We start from the raw sequence: 24362 nt of genomic DNA, 5'->3' as shown, positions 1-24362 counted from the left end.
GACGCGAAAGCAGCTCCCATGCCGGTTCCAGGGGGTTGCCTGTCTTTATTCAGACTTTCCTAAGGAAAGCCCTTCATGTTTCAAGGACCTCACTGTCAGGGGGCTCTTCTTAGGCCAGAATCTGAATCCTTTCTACTGCAGCTTTCAGGAAATAGAAAGTAGTATCTTTACAAAAACAAACACCAAACACATAAACTCAATGCCTATTTTAGGTAAGGGTTCTAGAAAGTTTCATGGGTCTCAGGCAGAGGATGACCAACCCCCAAATCTTTATATGGTGTTTTTGTGCATTGTTTATGCACAAAATAGTTGTTTAACAAATCAACGAATGAGTATCTAATTTTATACCTTCCCGGTGAGGTATTTCTTAACCTTCAGAATCAGACAAAGACTCTGGGTTTAACCTCAAAGTAATTAAGAGCCTCAAGAGATTCAACCACTATTTAAAAGTGGAAGGCTCCAAAGAGCATCTCCTTACCTCCTTCGACTGTTGACCGCGATGCAAACTGCGAGAATCAAAGCCAGGGCCAGGAGGGATGCCAAGATGATCAGCCATTCTGGTGTAAGGGAACCAAAAGACACCATGAACTTGGGAAATACATGTTGTGAAAACAAAAATGCACTTTATAAAACTGACCTGGTCTAAACAAGAATCACAGTCAGTACCACAGATGACTCCAACCAAATGGCCCAGCCAGCAGACAGAGAATACTGGCATATTTTGCATTTGCTAGATGGTATTTGTCCAATAGCCCTCTTGTTTTAATCTCTCATCATTAGTCAGGCTTTCCAAGTTCCTCCGGGAGATATGTGTTTCCAAAAAAGTGTAGAATTGCAACTTGTAGATGTCTTTGGTGCAATGTTTTTAAGTAGACTAAAGAAACATGCTTCCCTTGAAGGAAACATTCCTTTCCTAGATAAGAGCATCCACCCTACATTTTATTAAGAAACAAAAATGGAGGCCACATACCACTGGGTGGGAAAAAGTACACTGCTGTGGAGGCTGAATCTGTGCACATTTACTGCGGGGTCATTTAGCAAAACTTTTCAGAAAGACTTCAAAATGCACGTGATTTTGATCTGGCAGTTACACGTCCAGAACCTTATAGGACCTCAGAATTAGCTATGAAGATGTTTACCACTGTGCTATTTATAAATGTTTGGAACAGCCTAATACCCAACTGCGAAGGATTGGTTGAATAAATTAGGGTACATCCATTGTCCACCATTTAGAGGAAGAATATTTAATGACATTGGAAAGTCGTGGCAAACCAGTTGAGAATGGTAGTTTACTAAACAAGCATGTGTGATACAGTTACATTTTAGCATAAAAATTATATAGAAAAATGACGAGAAGGACAAATATGAAAATGGTGACCATGGTATTTCTGGATGGTGAGGTAGATAATAAGCAACATATTTTTGTACCTTTTGTTTAACTGTATTTTCTAAAATTTCTCCAATAATTAATGTATCACTCATGGACTAATAAAATGTTATACACATTTTAAAATCAAGCTTTAGGGAGGGGGGAGGTAGATAGGGATAAAAGGGGTCAAATATTCAGCGATGAAAGGAAATCTAACTGGTTGGTGAACACGAAATGCAATATATACGATATACTGTTGAATTGTATACTCGAAACTTATTTGATTTTTTAAATCAGTGTAATCCCAATAATTTTTAATTTAAAAATGAAAAAAAATAAAATCGAGCTTTAACAGGATTAAAATATGACTTGACGACTTGAATCAATTTCAGTTGCCAAGTGTGTTGGACATCTGTGCGATGAACGACAGCTCGAGAAACAAGAAAGATGGGCGGTCATTCATTCCAGCCCCCTTTGAGAGTCTTGGTCCTGATTTCCTGCTCAGTGCCGCCTCTGCCTGCCCTCTACCTGTTTAGGTGAGTTTGGGGAGCGAGGTCGATTCAGGAGGAGGGGAGGCCGACATGAGGGAAACATTTCTGTTCTTTCTCAGTCTCCAGCTCTCCGATGCCCACATTCATTCTCAATAGAGCTTGAAAGAATCCTGCTGCCTGACTATAGATAATTACGTCCCACCCACCCACCTCCTCCCGGCAGCCCATTCCCTCTGCACATGCTCTGCCTCCAGCAGTGCCCAGGCGAGCCGAGGCAAAGGCGGGGGAGGCACACACCACATTCTTCCCTTCGGCCACCAGAGGCTCAGTCTGGAGACCTCTGAAAAGTGGAGAGTTAAAAGGATAATCTATAACCCTAGGAAAATCCTTCCTTTTTTTCTAATCCTCCTTTACAAATGCTCAATTTTGAGCCCAAGTTAAATAAAGAATTTGCTTCAAATGCCTTAAATCTTGACATCTAGGGGAGCCCGGTGTCCCAGCCCCCTTACTGCACATTGACATTTTCTGAAACTTTCTTCTGTCTTGTCTGGATCTGTGAAGACTGTCCTTCAAGAAACAGTAGTTTGGGAACCAGAATATTTTCGTTCCACCAAACACACTGTCTGCAACGTGAGAGGACAGTTACCTGTTTCACTCCAAACCCCAGAAATAAAGGGGAAACTCAGCTGGGATAGGGAGGACCTGGGTATGGCATAGAGTCCCCTGATTGATCACTCATTTGGGAAGGAAGCTTTAACAACTATTGAGCCACTTCTTTGGGACAGTCCAGGGACAAGTCTGAATGTAAACTCAGCCAATCTATGGAACCAGGAAGAAAAGAACGTTCCATCATTTTCTATCAAGAAGCCGTACTGCTTTCATTCGTCTTTGGCTTACAAAAAGGAACAATCAGGTTCAGGTTAGACATTGAGGAGACTGTGCTTTCAAACTGGTTGCTTCTTTATTTCTAGGACATTCAGAGAGACCTGCTTTTAGTGTCTTCCCCCCTCCCCCAACCTCCTCCCTCCTCCCCCAGCAACTTGAAACTCACCTGGGAGTTGAGGTTTCCTTTTAGGACCAGAGGTCGTGTTGGCCCCGCTGTCTTGATTCCCACTTGAATGTCCTAAGGGGAGGAACATCTCTCAGCCAAAGTTTGGAATGCATAACCAGGCTTTAGAGCAGCACACAGGGCCAGACTTTGTGGCCTGCATCACTGCAAGTTGTTTAGATTCAACCCACAAACATATGTACACACACACATATATGCATATATGTATGTGTGTGTGTTTGTGTGTGTGTGTGTGTGTGTGTGTGTGTTACAAGAAAGATATCTCCCCAGAAAAGTTCAGTTTGATACAGGCCAAGGTTTGGAAATGTTACTTTTCATCAAAAACATGAGAATTCTCAGCAGCAGCACTGTGCAGGGTTCTAGAGCAGGATGGCCCTGTTTTTGACTCCTACTTCTGTCTCTTGCTAGCAACTTATGTTGGGCCAAGTTATCCTCTCCAATCTCAGTTGGGGTATTAATAGAATCCACTTCATCATAACTTTACATAAGTTTAAAGAAGTACACACACATGGTAATCATGTGTAATTATTTTCTATTTTTAATTTATGACCTTGCTGCTCTATATGTTGTCCCCAGACCAGCAGCATAGGCATCGTGTGGGAGCTTGCCGAGAATACAGAAACTCAGGCCTCCCCGCAAATCTACCAAGTCAAAATCTTCATTCTAAAAGATCCCTAGGGGATTCGTATGCTCCGGGAAGTCCAAAGTAAATACAAAAATCACATCCGATGTCATCACAGAAACAAACATAAATATTATAAAATAAAGGCTACCGGGGTCGTGGCCCTTTCTGCCTATGAAAAATCACCCTCTTAGAGTCTCTGTTAACATATTACTGAAACACACTTTATTTGTGAAGAATAAATATTTTCTACTCCTACAACACAAAATAAGGAAACAAACACAATCTCAAAGTGGAAGGCAGCATTGCAAGACAAAGGAGCCACAAGTCAGAACTGGCGCCTTATCAAAATGAGGGAGGCGTGATGTTTTAAAAGAAACTTTTCAGACATTTTGTAAAGAGACTCACCCAAATGAAAGCTCTGTTTTTAATTTATGTTTTTTCTTTTTATGCTTCCTTTATTGTGCAAAACAAAAATTCAAAACATCTCACTAAAACAAATTCTGTCTTCTCTACCAAATGGAACCCATTGCAGAATCCTGACAGCTTCCAAGAGAAGAAAAAAAAATAACAGGAAAGTCTGTTTGGGCAACCATGGATGAAGATGGCTGGTCCTTAAATGAAAAGCTTTCCCAAGAGTCAAACTTTAGACTGTGCATGGTGGACACTGAAATCTCAATTATAGTGGTTATTTTGGATATGATGGCTCCTGTTTATGCAATTTAACATTTTTGTTAAATTCAAAATGGAGGAAAACAGTCTTACAATTTGTCTAGCTATTTAAATGGGCCCCACGCCATTTTGACAGTGGCCTCTGACTTTACAGACCTCAGAAGGAGTCCAAGGCACTTTCTCTACCTGATTACCAGAGTCCTTGGTCCTTGACAGGTGTTCACCCACATAGGTCCTGATATACTGACCAGCTAAACTGGAGATCTTTGGCCTTGAAAACCACCTCAGAGTACAGTCACTCTTGTTAGTCTTACCTGACTCATAGCAGACTTTGATATTTGAAAGAGAGGTCATTAATGGATCATAATCTCTTTATTTCGATTTTCCAAAAAAAAAAAAAATGCTCCCAGCAAGGAAAGATCTGGGTGTGTGAACAACTCGATGAAACCTCCCATTTGAACAATATACACCTGCATAGGAGTCAAACAAAAGAGACGCTCCCACCCACCTGATTCTCACTTCAAGCAAAAGCCAAGATGAAGGAGACACAGCAGATCTCCCCTTACGCCCTAGAGGACTGCAATTCTAGTCAGCGTAGGGCTGGCTGGAAAAGCAAGTTCTGCAAAGAGGGACACTTGACACTGCAGTTGGGGAATGAGATCCAATCTGAGATATGCGCACAGAGATAGTTCAGCCTTAAGTCTGGAGGCAACCCTACTCTAACAGAAGGAAGGGAGGACACTAGCTCACATGGATGACCAGGCTTGCATGGGGGTGGGGTCACCTGGACTGGTGACGCTCAGGGAGACCACGGTATGACAGCTCTGGCACAGCTTTCATAGCCCCAGTATTTGTGGTCACAAGTAAACCTGCCTCATGTCAGACTTTTGCTGCCTGGAGTAACGTTTCCATGGGTGCGATCTGAGTCACAGCAAACAAGAACCACTTAATAATGCATGCCTGGTGTAATCATGGTCATTACAGAGCGCTTTCTCCAGACTGTGCTTAGCAGAGGCGCTGTGACACCCCTGGGCTTGAAATCCAGCTCCACCACTCAACTGACCAGTCTTATCAACTCAGCCGAGTTATTTAGTCTCTCTGAGTCTTAGATTCCACATCTGTAATAGTGGGATAATAATAGTACTTACGTAGGTCACAGGGTTTATAGAATAATTAAGCGAATTAATACAAGGTGAAACATGAAAGCACTGATATATTTGACTATTAACCTACAGAAATGGCAGTTTCATATGGTTCAACCTAATACATATAAGGTGTTTAGAACTATGCCACCGGCACCCAGTAAATTCTGAATGAATGCTAACTATGATGCCATGTGCTGGGTGTTATGTTAAATGCTTTACATGTATTCTATCATTTAGTCTTTAAAACAATGTCCTGCGATAATTATTATCCCAATTTATTAGTTAGGAAATTGAATCTCCGATTTGTTAAGCGACATCCCCAGGTAGTATGTGGAGGAGCTGGGATTGAATCCAGATCATTCCTACTCAAAAACCCATGTTCTTAATCACTCTAGCGTAATGCAATGTTAAATTAAGACCCTTGCTGCAATTCTTCCTGATCTTTCAGATGGAAGGATTTTCTCCAAAGCAGTAGTTCTCAAAGATACTATCTCAGCAGTATCAGCATCACCAAGGAACTTATTAGAAATGCAAATGCTCAGACTCTAACCCAGACCTACAGAATTGGAAACTTTAAAGATGGAGTCCATCAAAGTGATTATCTAAGCCCTCCCTGTGACCATGATGTATGCCAAGAGAGCTGGAGAACCACTTTTTGAGAGACACTGACTTACACTTCATTAATAATCAGTGGGTTCAATGATGATGACAGTAAATGATTATAGCAGCTTAAACTCACCAGCTGATTCAGATCCATGAGTGGTATGGGCCCCCCTGCTGGGGTCCTGGGATGAGCCTTGGTCTTCTGTAAGAAACAATTAGAGAAGGTTTAGTACTGTGTGTTCCAGTCACGCTGCCATCTGTATTTCCACATGTTTGCATTTTTGTGCAGGCCATCACACAGGTTAGTCTTTTAATGGTAACCGAAATGATGGCAAAAGAGCCTTGAACAGACCCACAATATTAATTACTATTCATTGCTTAATCCATGGATGAGTGGGCTGGAGCTTTCATTCAAATTAAGTAAATCAAGATAGTATAGTCCATCAAGGAAGTGTAGCTTTGGTAGAAATCCAATAACTGTAACACTCTAACAAAAATATTATGATGTCTTTACAGGTCTGAGGTTGGGATTTGATATCGTATCTTTGAAATTAGGACTACACACTTTGGATTATGAGAAATGTGATCCTAGGTCACATATAAAAGATTTTTGGTTGGCAGGAAATAGCACAATGTTTTAGTGTGCAATAAGGGATGTGGGGGTTGAATTATGTAAGGATCCAAAAAGAAAAATCAACTGCTTATTTAGAGAAAATGAGTCTGAAAATAGAGAAGAAAATGAGGGAAAAAAAGAAATGGGCTGATATAGCTAACATGGTGACCAATGTATATCTGGTTATAAGGATACATTTCAAATAGTAATATTTTTGAAAAATGAAATCTGCATTTCAACACCAAGAGTTAATATAATCCATCTTCTCAAGCATCCATCACCAAAAGGCTTTAGATTGAGAAAAGTTTATGAATTGCTAAACTCTGGATCCATAGGTCAGATCTTGGTTTCAGCATATGAAAATTCTTACTCTCCTCCCTACTTCCCACATGTTTTCCAAAAATCTTAAAATAAAACAGGACAATGGTTTCATAAAAAAGTTATAGTCACCCATTATGAAGGTACCCATAAGGAATATACAATAATCTATCATCACTATTTTCTGAAAGGTGGAGGTAGGTGATCTGTAACATCTCATGTAATTGTACAGGGGGACAGATTGTTTTGCTTCTTGGCCGATGGTTAGAATAATGGAAAACAGCATTTGCTAAAATACTAACACCAATGCCCCCTCAGTACCATCACCACCAATACCACCACCAGCATTATCACAACCACCACCACCACCACAATTTCAAATGTTTTAGTTCTTATCATTAAGCATAAAGACTGAGAAAAATGTGTGGGACAAAATGAGCTCTTATAAGAATGTTTTAGAAGAAAACTAGGGGTGATTGTCAGATCACTTACTAATTATTTAATCCATGGAGAACCATGGAATATCTGTCTGTATCATCATGGAAGGTAGAAGAAATCGGCATATGTGAACATCTATTTTGTAGAAAGCATTTTATTTACTAGCAAATAGGCTGTGTAATCTTTCTAGGCTATTGTAACTATTAAAATTTTTCATTTAAAATTTAAATTCATTAGGTTGCATAATAGGCCTTATTTCGCCAAGAGAAATTAGGCAGCGCTCTAAGATTTATTTCTCCAGAAGAATACTGACAATTAAAAGTTGGAATTTTTAAGAACTGAGAGCAGAAACACGCTGGATAAAGAATCAAAGGGTCTAAGGGGGCTCTGTCTTGCCAGTACTGCTGAGGTTAATATCTTTTAAAACTGTCTTTCTTGAAGCCCTGTGGGGGCAGCCCAGAGAACAGAGGCCACGCGTGTGGCATTCTGGGTTTTCGGTCATCACATCAGTCAGAACATCATAGCTCTCAGCTGTTTCGGATATTAGGTTCTCATAAGATTTATTCTCCTTTGCAGGGGAGGGAAGGGAAAGAAGCTACGCCGCACACACACAAATACAGTAGTCCCTCCTTATCCACAGGGGATACATTCCAAGACCCCCAGTGGATGCCTGAAAACTGTGGGTAGCACTGAACCCTCTACATACCATTTTTTCCTATACATACACACCTATGATAAAGTTTAATTGATAAATTAGGCACAATAAGACATTAACAACAATAATAAAATAGAACCATTATAACAACATACTATGATCAAAGTTGCGTAACTGTGATATTAGTAGGTAAAATAAGGGTTACTTGAACACAAGCACTGTGATTCCAGGGCAGTCGATCTGATAACCGAGATGGTTACAAAGCGACTCAGGGGCAGGTAGCATTTACACTGCTGAGTGGTGGACAAAGGGATGATTCACATCTCTGGCAGGATGGAGCAGGATGCCACGAGATTTCATCAGCTACTACTACAAATAGTACACAATTTAACTGTTATAAATTGTTTATCTCTGGAATTTTCCATTTAATATTTTCAAAACACAGTTGACCATGGGTAACTGAAAACAAGAAGAGCAAAACTGCAGATAAAGGGGGAACTACTGTATATTAAAGTCGCTAATTTTTAATATGCCCTGGGGGTTGCGTGGTAAGAAGTACTTGATACCTGACACCGGCAGGAGAGCATCTGATTTTAGTTTCTTAACCAGAGTAGGTATTTTCCAGTTCCCTTTTCTTCAACGTTAATTTCTTAATGCAAATGGGGAAACAAAGAAAAGTAGAAGCGTTCGAGAAAAAGAAGTCTCGATCTCTTTCAAGGTCCATGTTCAAGTTAATTGAATAAGTCATCTTCAGTCGTCTCTTTGCCGGTACAGCAAGAGAAATGATGCTTATTCATTAACAGTAGATTGTATCATAAAGTTTTGAGTGTGCATCATAACTAGAAGAGGTTTATCCACAAACCCTTCACCAAAAGTAAAATTCGCCAATCCATCACCAATAAAAGATAATTTTGGAGCAAAGATATTAGTATATGGAAATTATTCACGTGTTGGGTAAAACCTTACTAACTAGGCAGCATATATTAGTTGAATCAAATGAAATTGCTAATATTTAACTTCTTTGACCGACAAAAATATCAGTTTCATATGGTTCAACTTAATATGTCACAAAATCAGGAATGAGACAAAGAAAAGAATTCTACCATAACAACCAAGCACACACACACACAAAAAAATTAAAATTATACTGGTAAATGAAAGCATTCCATATATAAAATAAACCTAGGTTTACTTGCACCAAAATGATGACACGATACAAGCCATTCTCATGTCACAAATCAGTCTAATCACAGCCCACACAGAAAATATCCCCTGTAACATGAAAATATCTGTTATTTCTCTACATAGAGAAAGCAAACCAGGTAACAAATGAGCAAATTACCTGGTAAGGAACCATCAACATCAGAGTTGGAATTTCCAACAACAGTGACTTCAGTAACTTCAGGAGACCCAGTGTTAGCAGGGGTCACTGGGGCAGGGGTCCTGTACCCTTCTGAATCTGGGAAATGAGGAGCATAACCTTCCTCTGAAGTAGTTGTGTCTTCAGGAGCATTTCCACCTGTGCCATCATTCCTGTCTGTGTGGAAGTGGAATCAGTGTAAACTCATATTTGTAAGATCGCCACCCATGCTCTGCTTGTCTTTAGAATGTGCAATTGCTATGAAAGATTTCCATCTGTTATTTGCAAACACAGAACAAACGATAGTGTGACTTGTTACACTATTGCACAGAATCAATATTTTGCAATCGGCACCACTTGAACATCACTCAGTGGAAGAGATTTTAGTGATTCTAATACCAAGGAGAGGCATTTCTTGTAACATCTGCCTGGATTTATGCCACTACAATGGTGACCTTGAAGCCAGCTCACGTCCTTAATAATCTTAAGCTCTTACTCAATCGGACCCACCTTTGATGAAGTGGAGGAAACACATCATTGAATTGGAAGGTAAAATTATGCTCTCTGTTATTGGACTAGCCAATTACAGTTTCAAAGACTCAAAGCTTTATTCTTTCCTTTGCAGAAGGGCTCTGCTTCTTACTCACCAGCACCATGATTTATGGTCCATAGTATAAATGGCAAAATAATATTATTAATGCAAGGAAAATAGAAAGTAATATCATTCAGACCTTTACACCAATTATAAATCATATGTAAGCAATATAACTCTAGAGTTTAAGAAACCAAGCTTTTAAAACTAAGAAAATAGTTTGCACTCAATGTACAATGGCTTTTAAGAGGTCTACAAAGCAGAAAAATTAGAGAACCATCACCAGCACACCTTCTGATCAGAAGTCACAGCATAATAGCAGCCAACTGATATACCTCCACCAAAAACACTACAAAAACACCCATAACTTATTGTTTTTAATAGCTGAAGCCACCTGAGCTTTACAATCCTTACTGCTAGATGTTGGAGTAGAAGTCATTGGATGGTCTGTATCTTCTTCCAAGCCTCCATGTGATGTAAAGAACCTCTGAGTATGACTCCACTCTGTTGCAATAAGGGATGAATCCAGCATTAATTTGAAGTCATGAAATAAATTTCCTGTTTTCTGCTGAAAGGGAGGACCTAGCTATAATAGTGCCAGAGAGATAGATGCATAAGAAATCAAGATTTGTGCATGCCATTCTCCTCTGACAGATAGAACTATACAGCAGAATCCTGTTTTGCCCCTAGTTGGGTCCTAAGTCCCTTTGATTTTCAGTATAATCAACAAAGGTCATGTGCCAATGTGAAGTCTGAGCCAAAGTTTGTCTACCCTGGATCATCCTGACCAAACTTGTAGCAGTACTTCCAGTCACTCAGGAAAACCAGAGAGCATAGAGACAGAGAAAGTAATGTTTGAACCCCAATTCTCCTGTCAATAATCAAAAATACCTTGGCGTGTGTCAAGAAGTGTGACTGCAGAAAAAATAAACACCACAATAGCACATACCTGCAGCCACAAAAGATGAAGAAGTTCATCTAGAACAACTTGCTCAAGTAACTCAGATCAAGTTTATAAAAGGAAATACTTAAGTCCCTCCTAAAGAACATCAAATTAAAGTTACCATTTTACTCTACTATTAGGTTTTTGATCTCATCTGTGGATAAGGATTCTCATCACCGCCCTGAAATGCCAGGAAACGCTTGCCTGGGCAAACACAGGGCCCTCACTGACATGTGTGCAATTTGAGGTTGAACCATTGCCCGTATCTGAAATCACTTTCACAGTTTCGAGTTAATTTCTTTTGTGTTCTTCTAAGAAAAGTACTGACCTCTGAGTTACAGGTGCAAGCCCTCCATAAAGCACACCCATAAGCCATATCCACCACCAAGTAAACATTACAACCAGGAGAGAGATATTCACCAAATCCCAAACCCAACATCAGAACAAAAGTCAACAGGGACATAAGTGGAAATACAAGACCCCCCATGGCAGGCACTATTCTCCTCATCTGCAGCTCCTTTGATACTTAACACTATTAACATTTTTGATGATCAACACATGGTTGCTAATTTTTTCCTCTGCTTAAAAAGGCTCACATGAAGGACTCTGTCCATTATGTGCAGCAAGCAGTCAAATAAAGCCCTCATACTTCAGAAATTCTGTATTTCTTTCATATTCTGTCAAAAAATTATGAATACTTCAGGCCGATGTCTAGGATAGCCTTGTACATATAATGGAAATTAAGGCTGCTAGAAGTTTAGCATTGCTTCTACCAGATGTTTAGTAATAGGAAGAGATATTAGCAAATGTTTCCTGCTACCTTTGTCAATTGTCAACAACATGCCTTGCCCTTCCTCTGGGGGCTGATGTGGTTTCCCTATTCTCTATGATTATCTGGTCCCAAAATGTCTTTTCACAACCATTAAAATAATCCTACTCCTCCTCTGCCATGATTGAGATGGGAATCAAAAGGAGATGGTCGGTTAAAACGTAGAGAAATCACTGTCCTTGCCATGGTTTTGAGTGTCACCGACACACTATTTAGGGAAGGAAAATCAAGTTAACAAAGTCCCATATCCTTTTTTTTTTCTTGTTTTAACATAAAGTTATTGAATATGGAAAACACCAAGAATGAAGGCAAAATAAGATTTAAAGAACCCCACCAAGAAGATATAGACATGAAGACAGTTTCCATGCTCTGTCTGCACTGAGCTGAGCCATAAAGCACTAAATGCACCATTCTACCACCAAGCTCCAAGTCTGGGCCAGTGTGAGCAAGAGCTGAAGCAGGAACACAGGTCAATAAAGGAGCTGAGTGTCATTATCCTTACGAGTTGTCATTGAAAGAGGTCCCATCGTGTCCAAGTCTTCTACCAAACCTGTGTTTGACTCTGTGGAAGGCTGAAGTGTTGTACTATGGCTGGAGTCCAGATCTGAAGGAATTAAATCAGTGTTATTGTTTGATTTCCTAAACTGCTACCTGAGGATATTTTATGACCTATAACCAAATTATTCTTATATTCAACCCTGGATAAGAAGAAAGAAAGCACATACTAATTCATGTCTGCTGAATTAGAAGAGATTGTGGTTTCTTCAAAAGAACATCACAAGAAGCAACTGGCTTTCATTTAAGGGCTGAGTTGTATGACAGCTACAATTTTTGTTTATTTTTGCCGAGTCTGGAAGGACTCTAAGTGAACATATGATGAGCTTCCCAAAACTTGCAGAGACAGAAACATAACCTATGCCTTTCTTACAGACACGAGAGATCTGACACATGGAGGAATGACTTAAGTGCATTGGTTTAGGCGCCATTTTGTCACACCCCTTTGTTTGGCAAAAGAACTTTCTTAGCTGCCCTCTTCCCTCATTTGGTCCTCTTCCACTTCACAAAGTGAACGTACGAATAAAACATAAACTCATCATCCAATACTACCTAGGTGGAAGCTACAGAGAGTATTCAGGGTCAGAAATAAGTAGTGGATGTCAGGGACTGTCAGTCTTCCTGTGAATACAAGTAGGAGGTGTCTTTGGAATGTAATAGGAACCATGTTGAATGATACAGAAATCTCACTGAAATATTTACAAATGTTTTTTAAAATGTCAAAGATCAGTTCTGTTGAAATAGCAAGTCCTGAAGTAAAGGCCAAATAATTCATAAACGCCATCACTATTGCTGGCTCTCTAATTCAAAGTCCACCCACAATGCTTCCTCTAGAGAGATTTAATCAGTTCCAGATGGTTCCAGAGGGAAAAACTAAAATATTGGTCACCCATATCTATACTGCAGCCTTTACATACAAAAAGAAGAGAAAATCAGATCTTTTCAGGACGAAACATGCTGACTATTATCCTAGATTTCAAAAAAGAAGAAAGACCAGCTTATCTAAATCGAAACCCCAAAAGGATGCTCTACCAGAAAAAGTCCTTCCTATTGATGGTCACTAGACACTCTTGTTAAGCTTCCCTTTTAAAAGTAGAATTCTTTACATTTTCTGGTTTGAGCCAACTGTATTGTCTTTGACATGTTCATCAGTTTAACAGAATATCTTCCTCTTTACCACGGAGACATAATACTGATTCTGAAGTTGTTTGACTGGCTTGGTTTTCCACCATGCATATCATCAGAGCCTCTATCAGTCATGTGCATAAACATGTGTGCTGAGTGTGCATATAGCACTTCAGCCGCTCAGCATGATGGCCGCAACCTAGCCATTCAAACCTATCTTCCTTTATGACAAATGGATTCATTCACTCTGACCGATTCGCCCCTTGGCTTTTCTTCCTTTATGCCTCGCCTTACATAAGTTGACTTTCTACAAAAACTTTCCATGACTTTCTTTCTCTAATTATTCAAGCTTTCCCCAATTTTTCAAAAACCAAATCCAACCCACGTTTTTCTGAAGCTCTCTGGAGGATCCTCTGAATTTCTTTGGTGTTTGTTGTTGGCAACTTTCATTTGACATCTATTACTTACTGTCTCATATTGTTAGATATATTTTGATGCTAAATGTTTTCTTTTCCTAGTTAAATTTGAAGTTCCTTAAGAGCAAGGGCCATCAATTATACATTGTTGTATCTCCATAATGCCTTGCATATTTAGCAGATATTTAATACCAATGTAGTTTCTAATTACTAATATCTGGTGATATTGGATCACTAATAGTTAGGTATGACATAGGGTATTCTCAAAATGAAATCATAGAAACTGTTGGATTCATTTTGGAGATAACTTTGTTCAATTCACTACCAAGGGACATCTTCATTGTGCTCTTAGAACTCATTTCCGTAAGGTTCATGTTATGCACACACTTGGCAGTTTGGATCCAGACTATGTATTCAATGCCAGGAATCAAAATTCTCATGCCCATATTGGTTGTTTTGGTCTATCTCCCTTTTTGAAATGTTACATGTCTGTGACAAAGACATCTCATTGAATAACAAAACAAAATAAAACTTGAGTAACTATTCATGGGTATAGTAAGGAATATGGTTTTTCAACCTCATAAAGGCTGAGAAAAGAGGGGCACTACCTGCCACCAACTCTGCAGATTCTCTAAAGAAAGTCGTCATCAGTTCTGCTAAAGGAAGAATTCCTTTATAAATAAAAACAGGTCAACTAAAATCACAATTTTCCATTCTTGAAGAATTAACAACTAGTATTTCTTCTTTTTTGTACTCTCTCTTGTTTAATTCTGTTTTGAATTGCTTATAGGTAAGCAAGAATGGTGTTTCAGAAAACAAGAATTCCGTCCTGTGTAAAAGTTGACCACTTATTAAATCCACAAACATTTATTGAGGGCCAAGGATGGTATTAATCTTAAGCTACTAGGCATCGTGTTTATCTCTAAATGTAGCAAGAGTAAATAATAAAGTTTCCTGAGCTTTTTAGTTACTTGTTCAGAATGAGTACTCACCATCGATTTTTGACCTCTAAGATTTCTCTACCAAAGACAAGTTATTGTTGGGTCTACAATGTCTAAAATGGAAATAGTCACTTAATCCATTGTTTTGGACTAATTTCTATTTAATCCTCCTGCTAAATTCTTCACTTTCATCCCAGGACTTCATAATCAGATGAATGTATAAATCACTCCTACTAAGAAAACTAATTTTGGAAGAAATGTCAAGGTCCTTAGAAAAGCAGATTGGTCTAAAACCAAGGTCATATTTCTAGGAAAATGGCCATTTGATGGCTTTCAAAGACATAGTATAAAACAAGCTCAGAGGCTATTACCCATTCTTTTTTCTGTTTGATGACCTCGTCCCATTGGGTGTGAGATTGGATCGAAGAAATAAGTCCAGGAACTGTCCTCTTGACTCTGCGTTGTCATTCTTTGACTTGGATGGTTGTCATGGGTTGAGGCTGTTGTGATCACGCAGTTCAAGCAATTGTCAAAGTGTTAGTTGACATTCGACCAGAGATAAACTGACTTTTTAATAAAATTTTTTCTCTAGAAAGACAATGAAAACATCTTCCTGATATCAGGACACAAAAGCATTAATGACTTCACCAATGGAAAAAGGGTGAGTTACAAACATCAAGAGAAAATGAAGGAGAAATATAGTTCTTTACCCATGCCACGTTGCCACCATCCCCAAAAGGAGGAAGTGTGAGAGTCCCAGCACACGATGTCACTCCGAAAGAACCACATCCCAGTGAAACGCACGTTAGGCTGGTAGAGACTTAGAGAAGAAATCGGGTAACAGCTTGCATGAGATAAACATGAAAGTAAATGTCATTCATCTCAAAAGCATGAATGAAATCTGTTAGAAGCATCACCTTCTAACGATGAGATTTATGCTATAAATGACATGCAAGAATGCAGCACATGCTTTTGCTTCATTCTTTGCTGATGAAGAAGTATAGGTAGTAAAGATTACAGTAGTAACCCCTTAGCAACAACCAACCACGCCACAAAGCCAGCCACCGAATCCATTGATTTGCCAGAAATGCATTAAGAAGTTGCCAAACACTGGAAGGACATTATGTATTACATTCTATATTGCAAATGGAGATATAAGGATGTTTCTCATTAATGAAAAGTGAGAATATAGAATTCACATTCTTTTACTAGTGCATGTCAATGTTTTTTCACGCAGACAAAAGAATCAAGCTATCTGGCATCACTTAGAGATGATGACAAGACTTGAGTCCAATTTCTGCAATTTCACAATCCAAGAGTAGAGAAGGTGTGATTTTCATAAATCTAAGAAAAAAACTTGCACATTCAAGGAGAAATCTCCAGACAGGACAAAGGGCCAAAGGACAAAAGTATTTTTCTTAAAATGTCTGGCTCCATTTCTTCAAATGCTAGGGCTCTAACCAATGCTTGCTAACAAGCCTGGTTTTCTCTAGAACCGTGCTTTAAAGCCTAGACCTGCATCAATCAAAGAGCAGATTCTTTTAAAAACAAAAAGGAGTATTTTATAAGATTAGAGTCTCTGCTATATTCTCACCAGGGGAACCCAAAACTAGATCTGAAAGTGCCATATACAAGGTATATTGTCTAGGTCTCCTTTATGTGCTAATATTCATTCCTGTTCAAGTGATTTGTTATGAGCATTTATTAAGGGTTGAGCCCATATTGACCGCGCCGTAATTTATTAAGGAACCTTAATGTCTTTTGACAGTTCCCTCAATGTCTTTTTGTTTCATGTCCTCAATGTTCAACATTTAATCCAAGAGTAAGTTTCTACCCAAGTCTATTTGTTAAACAATCCATTACCAGCTGTCCCTGCTGTTGAATGGGAGTCTTCTTTGGGCGTTTGGGAATATACCCCATGCCATCCATTCTCAAACCACTGTTCTTTCTGGGTGGCAGTTTCTTCCATTGCACTATTAGAAGTTGCCTGGGCTGTGAGAAGAATGTTTATTATGAGCATTATTGTTCGATTTCCTCATCAAGACATAGCTTTCTATTTTAGGTGGATATATACCTGGGTAGGAAAGGAAAGAAGCAAGAAAAGAGAGAGAGAGAACTGATATTCTGAAAGGGATATTAGAAATCGCTGGGACCCAAAGAAGTTTGGATTCACTTAAAAATCACATAGCCAGATTGGCACAGTCAGAACTAAGCCTCAATTTATGAATTTCCAGTACTGTTCTTATTTTTGCTAGAGTCTGAGTCCTCATATATTCAGAGAACTGCTCAAAGAGTTAATTTCTTTGCTCCAGTGATATTGGGAAGAGAAATATATTACATAGCAATTGATAACAAGATAGCCTAACACAGCGGTCCCCAATCTTTTTGGCACCAGGGACCAGTGCTCCTATGAGAATCTAATGCTCGATTATCTGAGGTGGAGCTGAGGCGGTGATGCTAGCGAGGGGGAGCGGCTGCAAATACGGATGAAGCTTTGTTGGCTCTTCAGCCACTCACCTCCTGCTGTGTGGCCTCGTTCTTAAGAGTCCTTGGACTGGTGCCGGTCTGGACTGATACCAGTCTGCTGCTGGGGTTTGGGGACCCCCGGCCTAGCAAGAGGCCCTTTGAAGTGGTAGTCACATGACTCATAATCATATGCACTGGAAAAGCACCAGCAGTGGATTTGCCTGGCACAGATTTCGGGAATGCCCGGAATGCTCTTCCACTGACACATTATGAGGTTATGCTTATATGGCATCTAAAATGGCCAAAATTACTTTTTGACAAAATTAATTCAGTGGAAGAAAACCATTCTAGCCAGTGTTTGGCATTATATAAACAGTATAAATGTGACGAGCTTAAAATTTCAACCACTCGGTGTTGTAATTGTCCAGTTTTTGAAAGGACAAATGGAATAAAATTGAAACAGGATGCCTATTGGAAAAACCAGAAAGCCACTGACCTTTTCATCTAGAGCAACTAATAGCAAATTTTTAGTTCTCAAGAAAAAGAAAGTTTATCAACTTGCCAAGCCGAAGTGTATTATGCAACTTGTAAAACAGGTTGTATTTCATTATTTTAGAAAACATGTGCAATTTTATAGCAGTAAAGATTTCAAAATTAAAACTCATTGTCTTTGTCTTACTCTCACATTCTTGGGGTTAACTTGTTATCAAAAGGAGGGGAAAAAATCCAAAATATTAAACTTTACTTCCCACTGACTAAATCACTGCCTCCTGACAAGTAATGAAGTTAGAAAAACTGCTGAGTGCAATTACAAAAAAGGAAAATTACCCAAATATAGACTGCCTATTCAAAGTTAAAAAAAAGAAAAGGAAAGGAAAAGAAAAAAATGCATACAGACACACACACACACACAATTCTAACTCCTTCTAGCACTATCTTTCTAAACACAGCGACCCTTTAACTAGCCTGTTATTTTCAGCACATGGGTTAGCAGAATATAGGATTTCCACTGCAAACATGAAGGTTGATTCTCTTCTAGAACATATAATGTTCTTTTTATTTTTTTAAATAAGCCTTTTTACGTTTATTTAACTATATGCAAATTCTTAGAACAAGAATAAATTAAGCATATGGATTTTTGCATAATTTTTTCAATGAGATTGTGACATCCTTACTTCATACTTGAGTTTTATACTATAATCAAAAAGAAGATCATTTTTGTGTAATAGTCGAGGCCTTTATCAATTTTCCCCAGGGCCTTTCCTTCGTCCTGTGAGATAGTCACATAATTCTTTGACGTGTCTATTATGTTGTAATGTTCTTTGATACAAAGCCCAGAGGTCACCCACCAGAATCTCTTTACGTTTTGCAAATGCCAATAAGAGAATTGCTGTGGCTGGTGCTGTTTTCCCTCTCTGAGGTTCTGTTATGTCTGACTTGTCAACCACGCATCAGTAATGATGCCTCCCCACCACCTCTTCTGACAAGAGACTCATTAATTCCAAGCTTCGTGAGTATCTTTCTGCTTTTTAAGTACAAACTGTCTTAAATAATTTCTAAAATATAGTACTGGGTCTCAAAGAAGACTGGTACAGAATCTCATTCTGAAGAGACTTCTGCTTCTTCTTTCTTTCGTCTATCAGAAGACTCTGTTGTTAACTCGGCCCATAACCCTCATGTGTATGGCAAATCTATTGGGATAAGTAGTAAGATGGAGGCCAGTTGGGTGTACTCAGTGTGATATCCAGGACTTATTAGCCTATATCCTAGCTGAGTCTGAAATGTTTCTTTTGTTGTCAGAAGACATCCCTTCAACCTTGGGTCTCCAAACCCCTTTGATTTCAAGTGGCTTTTTCTTACATTTTTGCTTTAGGAGCATGCAGGACTATGAGAATAATGGTTGAGCCATAGTTTAAAAAATGCTACAAGTTGTTATCTTAAATTAAATCTTCTTTTATTTCAAATATGATAAGCAGCACTCTGGGAAATTTAAAAAAATGAGTATATATACTTCTTATTTTTCTATCTTATCCTCATTGCCTAGTAATGAGACTTGAAATTGTTTTAGAAAACCTGAGATGTTTGCATATAAGTAGAAAATACAGCATCAAAGCCTCCCCCAAGTTACCCTAGGCTTAAAAACAGAAAAATAACAGTCATAGTATTCAAATATAGACCATCTGAGCTATTGACTTTGACTTTCCTCCAAGGAGGATTAAGAGATGCTTTTCTACAATACAGTAAGGAACAGAATGTGAAGAAGAAACTGAATTCATCAAATATCTTCATGGAAAATAAAAGTTCCAAAAATCATGGGAGATACCACTATCAGGCACTGGAAGAACATGCTCTTCATTATGCATTTCCATAAACATACAAAAAAATCACCCAAGTGCAACCTCTAGGAATCTTTAACGCAAAAACCATATATCAGATCTCTAAAATTTAACTTTCTAAACATTTGTAAACATTTTGGCCTATTGGGAAACCTGACAAGTTAGCATTTTCTTCCAATTTCTAAAAATTGTGTGCAGATTCGGCAGCTTTGCACGCCCTGGGGATAAAAAAAAAAATGTGGTGTGGAAATAGAAGGTGTGGCCAATGTCTGAAAACAGTCTTCCCTGTCCTTTTGAATGACTTCACTAACTCGTCTAGACCGGAACTGCTGACCTCCATCCTTCTTACTTGTGCTCGTAGAATGCTGGGTCTTCTCTTCCTCATGATGCTCATGGTGAATGAGAGGAGAGTGTGGTTCCTGGGTCCAGTTTGCTCCATAATCACTGATGCCACTTCTGTCTACGTCTGCTGTGATGATAGTTATATACACTGTGACTTTTTATCAACCAACCCTTGATGGTTCTGTTCTTCCATTAAAGTACAAGCTATTTAATGGTTCTATGCCTAAATAGTATCTCTCAGCATCTACTCTTAATACTTTTTGAGTGACTTCAATAATCTTTCTCAAGAGAAAACCAATGGGCACGGAATTTCCTAATGATGACCTGTTATTCCACTATAGTCACTTTCTCAAGGGCAGCACCATAAACCATTTTAATGTATTCATTTATATAATGAAGTAACATAAACTATCTTGTGCCCAGATGGTATGACCCCTAAGTTCATCTGAGTATCCTCATGAAAGTTTGCTGCTAAGAATTTGTGATGAGATATTAACTAAATTTCCCACACAGTGTTCTGATCATTGATCACTGGAGCATCACAGTAGGTACAGAATAAATATTCATTGTAATATTTTGCTATGCCATTCTCAAAGAGAATCTGTAACAGCAGACTGCACTAATAGGAAAAAAACAAAACAAAACAAAACAGGAAGAACATGAGGCATTAGGAATTTAATAAAAGATATTTTCCCAATTTCTCCTCCAAATATGTTTTGTCTTCCATTAAAACAAAATCTATTCCTTTTTTTAATGATCTCATCAAAGTATAACTAAGGTGCGATAATTTATCATACTATATCCCAGGATAGATAATATTGGGCAGCACTCAGATAAACTGGTAAGCCTTGCACGAATGGTTCTACTGTAATTGATTATTCTTACTGGTGTTGGAGACAAAATCTTCATCATCATCAATGCCTGATCCAGAATAACTGGGGTGTTTGTCTCTTTCATCTTCATTTTCTTCAGTTGGCTCCCAGCCTGCTGAGATGATATTTGAATCCGTACCTGTTGTGGTGACTTGCATTAGTAGCTGAGCTGGATGCCAAGCAACCCATTTGACAAAGGAAGGAAATTGGGAACAGAATATATAATGGAATTCCCAAGATTATAAGAAGAAAGTGAAACATTTGTTGTGTATAACCCCAAATTCTTATATCTTGGTTTCTGAAGCTAATGTGTAGATCTAAAAATAACTGGCTATGATCTTAACAACTGAACGATTCTCTTTAAGGATGTTAAAAGAATTAATATAAACATAACTCGACCAAAGAAGTAAAAGCAAAAAAGGCCAGTAAACACTCCCCCATGCTTTTAGATACACATATTAACTCATTAAGCATAGACCATTAAAGCTAGGATGTCTAGAATAGAATGGCAAATTTTCATATTTGTTTTGTCAAGCTACCTTCAGAAAAACCCAGCTCTTCAGAGTCCTAGCCCTTTACCTTCTACTTACTCTATCTTAGCCAACCAATATAATTCTCCAAGAATTTAGCTATAACATTTCTACAAGCAATTCTGAGCACTTAATTCCACCAAACCCAAACACATAGAAGAATGACACATGAAGCAAAAAATGGGAGAGAGAAAAAAGCCTTTCCCCTTTTCTAAGTCCAAATCCTCTAGTGACCTTGCTCATGGTCACTTTTTATATCAACACTATATTTTGCAAAGTAGAACAGGACATTTTGAGTCTTAGCTTTTGAAAATAGAATAATCAGGAAAGACAAACAGAGATGAAGTGTCCCAATGATCTCACTAATAGGACCAAAAGCAAGAGTACTGATTTGAAAACTTCTAAAGACTGCCGTTTCTATAATCATGATGTGTACCATAAAAATATTAGATAATAGATGAAAAACTGAAAAAAAGTTCAAGCAAAGAGACCAAAACCATCATTAAATTCTCAAATACAAAAATAAGATGAATTAGATTCTTTTTTTTTTTCAGCCATCGGGAAAGCCCAGAAAAGACCCAAGATGAAACATTGACAAGACCATTTCCTTTACAATGTTTGTTCTGTGAAGATAGACACTGTAAACATTTTTAAATAACATATTCTTAATCTGCAATATCTATCTCCTTTTTTCCCTCCTTCCCTCCCTTTCTGTAGCATTATCTTAATTACTATGACAGGCAATCATAACATCAGCATCATTTTCCTTGAGTATTTGTTGAAATAAAGAATATAATTTATTCAATGTCTTACAAGCTAAGCAAATGTAAAGGACCATTTTATCACTTTCTTCCTGTTGAAAAAATGCCTAATTATTTTGAAACATGACCCTACCTTCCATCAATAAAATTTAATAAATAAAGACATGCTTATAATCTGCTTTCATTATAGACTGACTCCTTTCCCACAAAAGCCCTCAAATCAAAATATTTTGCAGCAACTTAAGGTTAATAGTCAAACATCCAGGAAGCTTGTTAGAGGCCTATATTCTGATGTAAAGCAGCAGGTCACTTCCTACACTCTGCAGCTGAGGTTTTGGATGTACAAATAAGTGTCCAGGGCCTACCTTCTTCATCTGTAAATCAATATTTCCCTCTACTATTATTGACTATGATAATTAGCAGAAAGTACAAGTATGCATTTTTTAATAGACTTTTTTCTAGAGAACTTGCTCTGAATGAATCTCCTAAGAGAAGCTCCTAAAGAAAAGTAATTCCGATTCTAGTTCATATTGCCAAAAGGAGAATAAGAAGTACATTGAGGAGTATCCAGTTGTATGCACAGATCCCTAGGCCTCTCTGATCAACAAAATGGTACCAGACCCTGTTCTCATTAACAGTGGTGGCAGAGCACCATCACCTTTTCCTTAACACTGAAAGACTTCGCATTCAAGACAACAATAAGCAGAAGACATAACAGTTTACCTGTCATTGCTGTTGTTTGATCCTGAGTCTTAGGCTGTGAGCTATCAAACCAGAACCATACCCAATTAATTTGCTTCTGAGCTGCTGCATGGCTGTTTGAGTGCACAGCTGAAGTAACTGAATCAATTATGAAAATACTGTTCAGCGAGATCTTTCTACAAAATCTTTACTCTCAGTTCTGTCAATGTATAATATCTGTATCTATTGTAGAATGAAGATTAGAAAAGAAGGATTGAGGTCTGGTTTTATCTTTCTACTCTCTTAAAATCTCCTAGAATCTTAGGATAACATCAGAAATGTAAATTATGTATGGGTATCAATTCAGTGTTACCCATTCTTTAAAAGGAATCCTCTGAATACAAGCTCAGAGCAAAATCAACTAGCAACTTAATAACCAATGATGGAAAAAGATTTTACATTTACTTAACGGGGTGACACAGCTATGAACTGCAGGTCTTCAGTGCAGCATTTCATGAAGTTGCTTTCATTTAACTCTTTTTGGGATATATTTAGAGGTGCTTTCGTGTATATTTTGTGTCTATCATTTTATCCAGGTAACTTATGACAATAACTGGCATTTCAAAGTTCCACTCACACTCGTTAACTTCAAGTTAAGCTTTATACTTAAGGGGGAACTTTGCAAAGAGTGTGTATTCAACGTATCGAAATCAGATAAAACTTTCTCAAGTATCCATCCATCGCTTTCTGTCATTTTCAATTCTATTTCAGAGTGTGTTTCAAGAAAAGAAACAAAATTGCTCAAGTTAGAGAAATTCTGGACTCTGTTCAAATCAGAGAAAGGATAATCAGTAATACTTTACAATTTGAAATCTCTCCTTTGACTTTCAAGTCCAGAGCCCAGAATGTTTCCCCGTAGAAGAAAAATGGCAAAGATCATCAGGATCAACACATAAACCACTTGTGATTTTTAAAAACCACTTTAAGTCACACATCATTTGAAAATCTGATGTAAGTTATGGCTTCTCTCCTCAAAAAAGTGATCCTACACATATACATTCTCAAAATTTTGCATATTATTTCAGGTGGTCCTGTATATCTCATGGCCTATTATAGACTCTACTGAAGTCCATGAACTTGGACTCTATACACACCAGATGTCAAACACCTGCACAATATGTTCTATGCTACAAAGAACGTGTTTGTTCAGAATAAACAGTAGAGAAATCAGAACCAATTTCACCAATGATGCCCGTAGATAAACCTGGGTATCCGCTGGAAATTTCACCAACATCTCATTCTCTGCCCAGAAACTTATTAAAGATGTATGGCACCTGCCACCCTCACCCTATAATACACTAGGAAAAGGCAACAAGAGCAAGACAGAAATTGGCTTTATTTCTGTTTGCCCGAAAGAAGTTGTATGAGATTTTGGGAAATGAAAAAAGCTACTGCCTTGCCAGCAGAGTTTCCAATTTTCTCCACCCAAGTAGACCATGCCAGACAAAAAAAAAAAAAGTTTCTTTGACGCCCAGAAGACAAGGAAATAGAGTGTTCCCAGGCAGGAGCTGCTTCCTGAATTAGTTTAAGTTTCTGGATTCCAAAGAATTCTAGATCA

General features: G+C 38.3%; 1 protein-coding gene across 9 annotated transcripts in view; it reads right to left on the bottom strand.

Moving 5' to 3' along the window:
* CD44 (CD44 molecule (Indian blood group)) overlaps nt 1–24362 on the bottom strand; it is a 77945-nt gene that overhangs the window by 6015 nt on the left and 47568 nt on the right. Inside the window, exons 6-15 of one of the 9 annotated variants that reach the window (XM_036221844.1) lie at nt 20786–20911; nt 19908–20027; nt 16620–16748; nt 15128–15256; nt 12222–12323; nt 10362–10451; nt 9338–9532; nt 6108–6173; nt 2912–2983; nt 479–557 (exon numbers count right to left, since the gene is read on the bottom strand). In XM_036221844.1, coding sequence (XP_036077737.1) covers nt 479–557; nt 2912–2983; nt 6108–6173; nt 9338–9532; nt 10362–10451; nt 12222–12323; nt 15128–15256; nt 16620–16748; nt 19908–20027; nt 20786–20911 — 1108 coding nt within the window. The remainder of the gene's footprint in view (nt 1–478; nt 558–2911; nt 2984–6107; nt 6174–9337; nt 9533–10361; nt 10452–12221; nt 12324–15127; nt 15257–16619; nt 16749–19907; nt 20028–20785; nt 20912–24362) is intronic. The other 8 variants (XM_036221845.1, XM_036221846.1, XM_036221847.1 and 5 more) reach the window with 8 other exon arrangements.

Source organism: Rousettus aegyptiacus, unplaced genomic scaffold (genome assembly GCF_014176215.1).
Source record: "Rousettus aegyptiacus isolate mRouAeg1 unplaced genomic scaffold, mRouAeg1.p scaffold_m13_p_5, whole genome shotgun sequence".
In the NCBI taxonomy this organism is placed as follows: Eukaryota; Metazoa; Chordata; class Mammalia; order Chiroptera; family Pteropodidae; genus Rousettus; species Rousettus aegyptiacus.
Note: the sequence above shows the minus strand (reverse complement) of the source record. Positions and strands in the feature narration are given on the sequence as shown.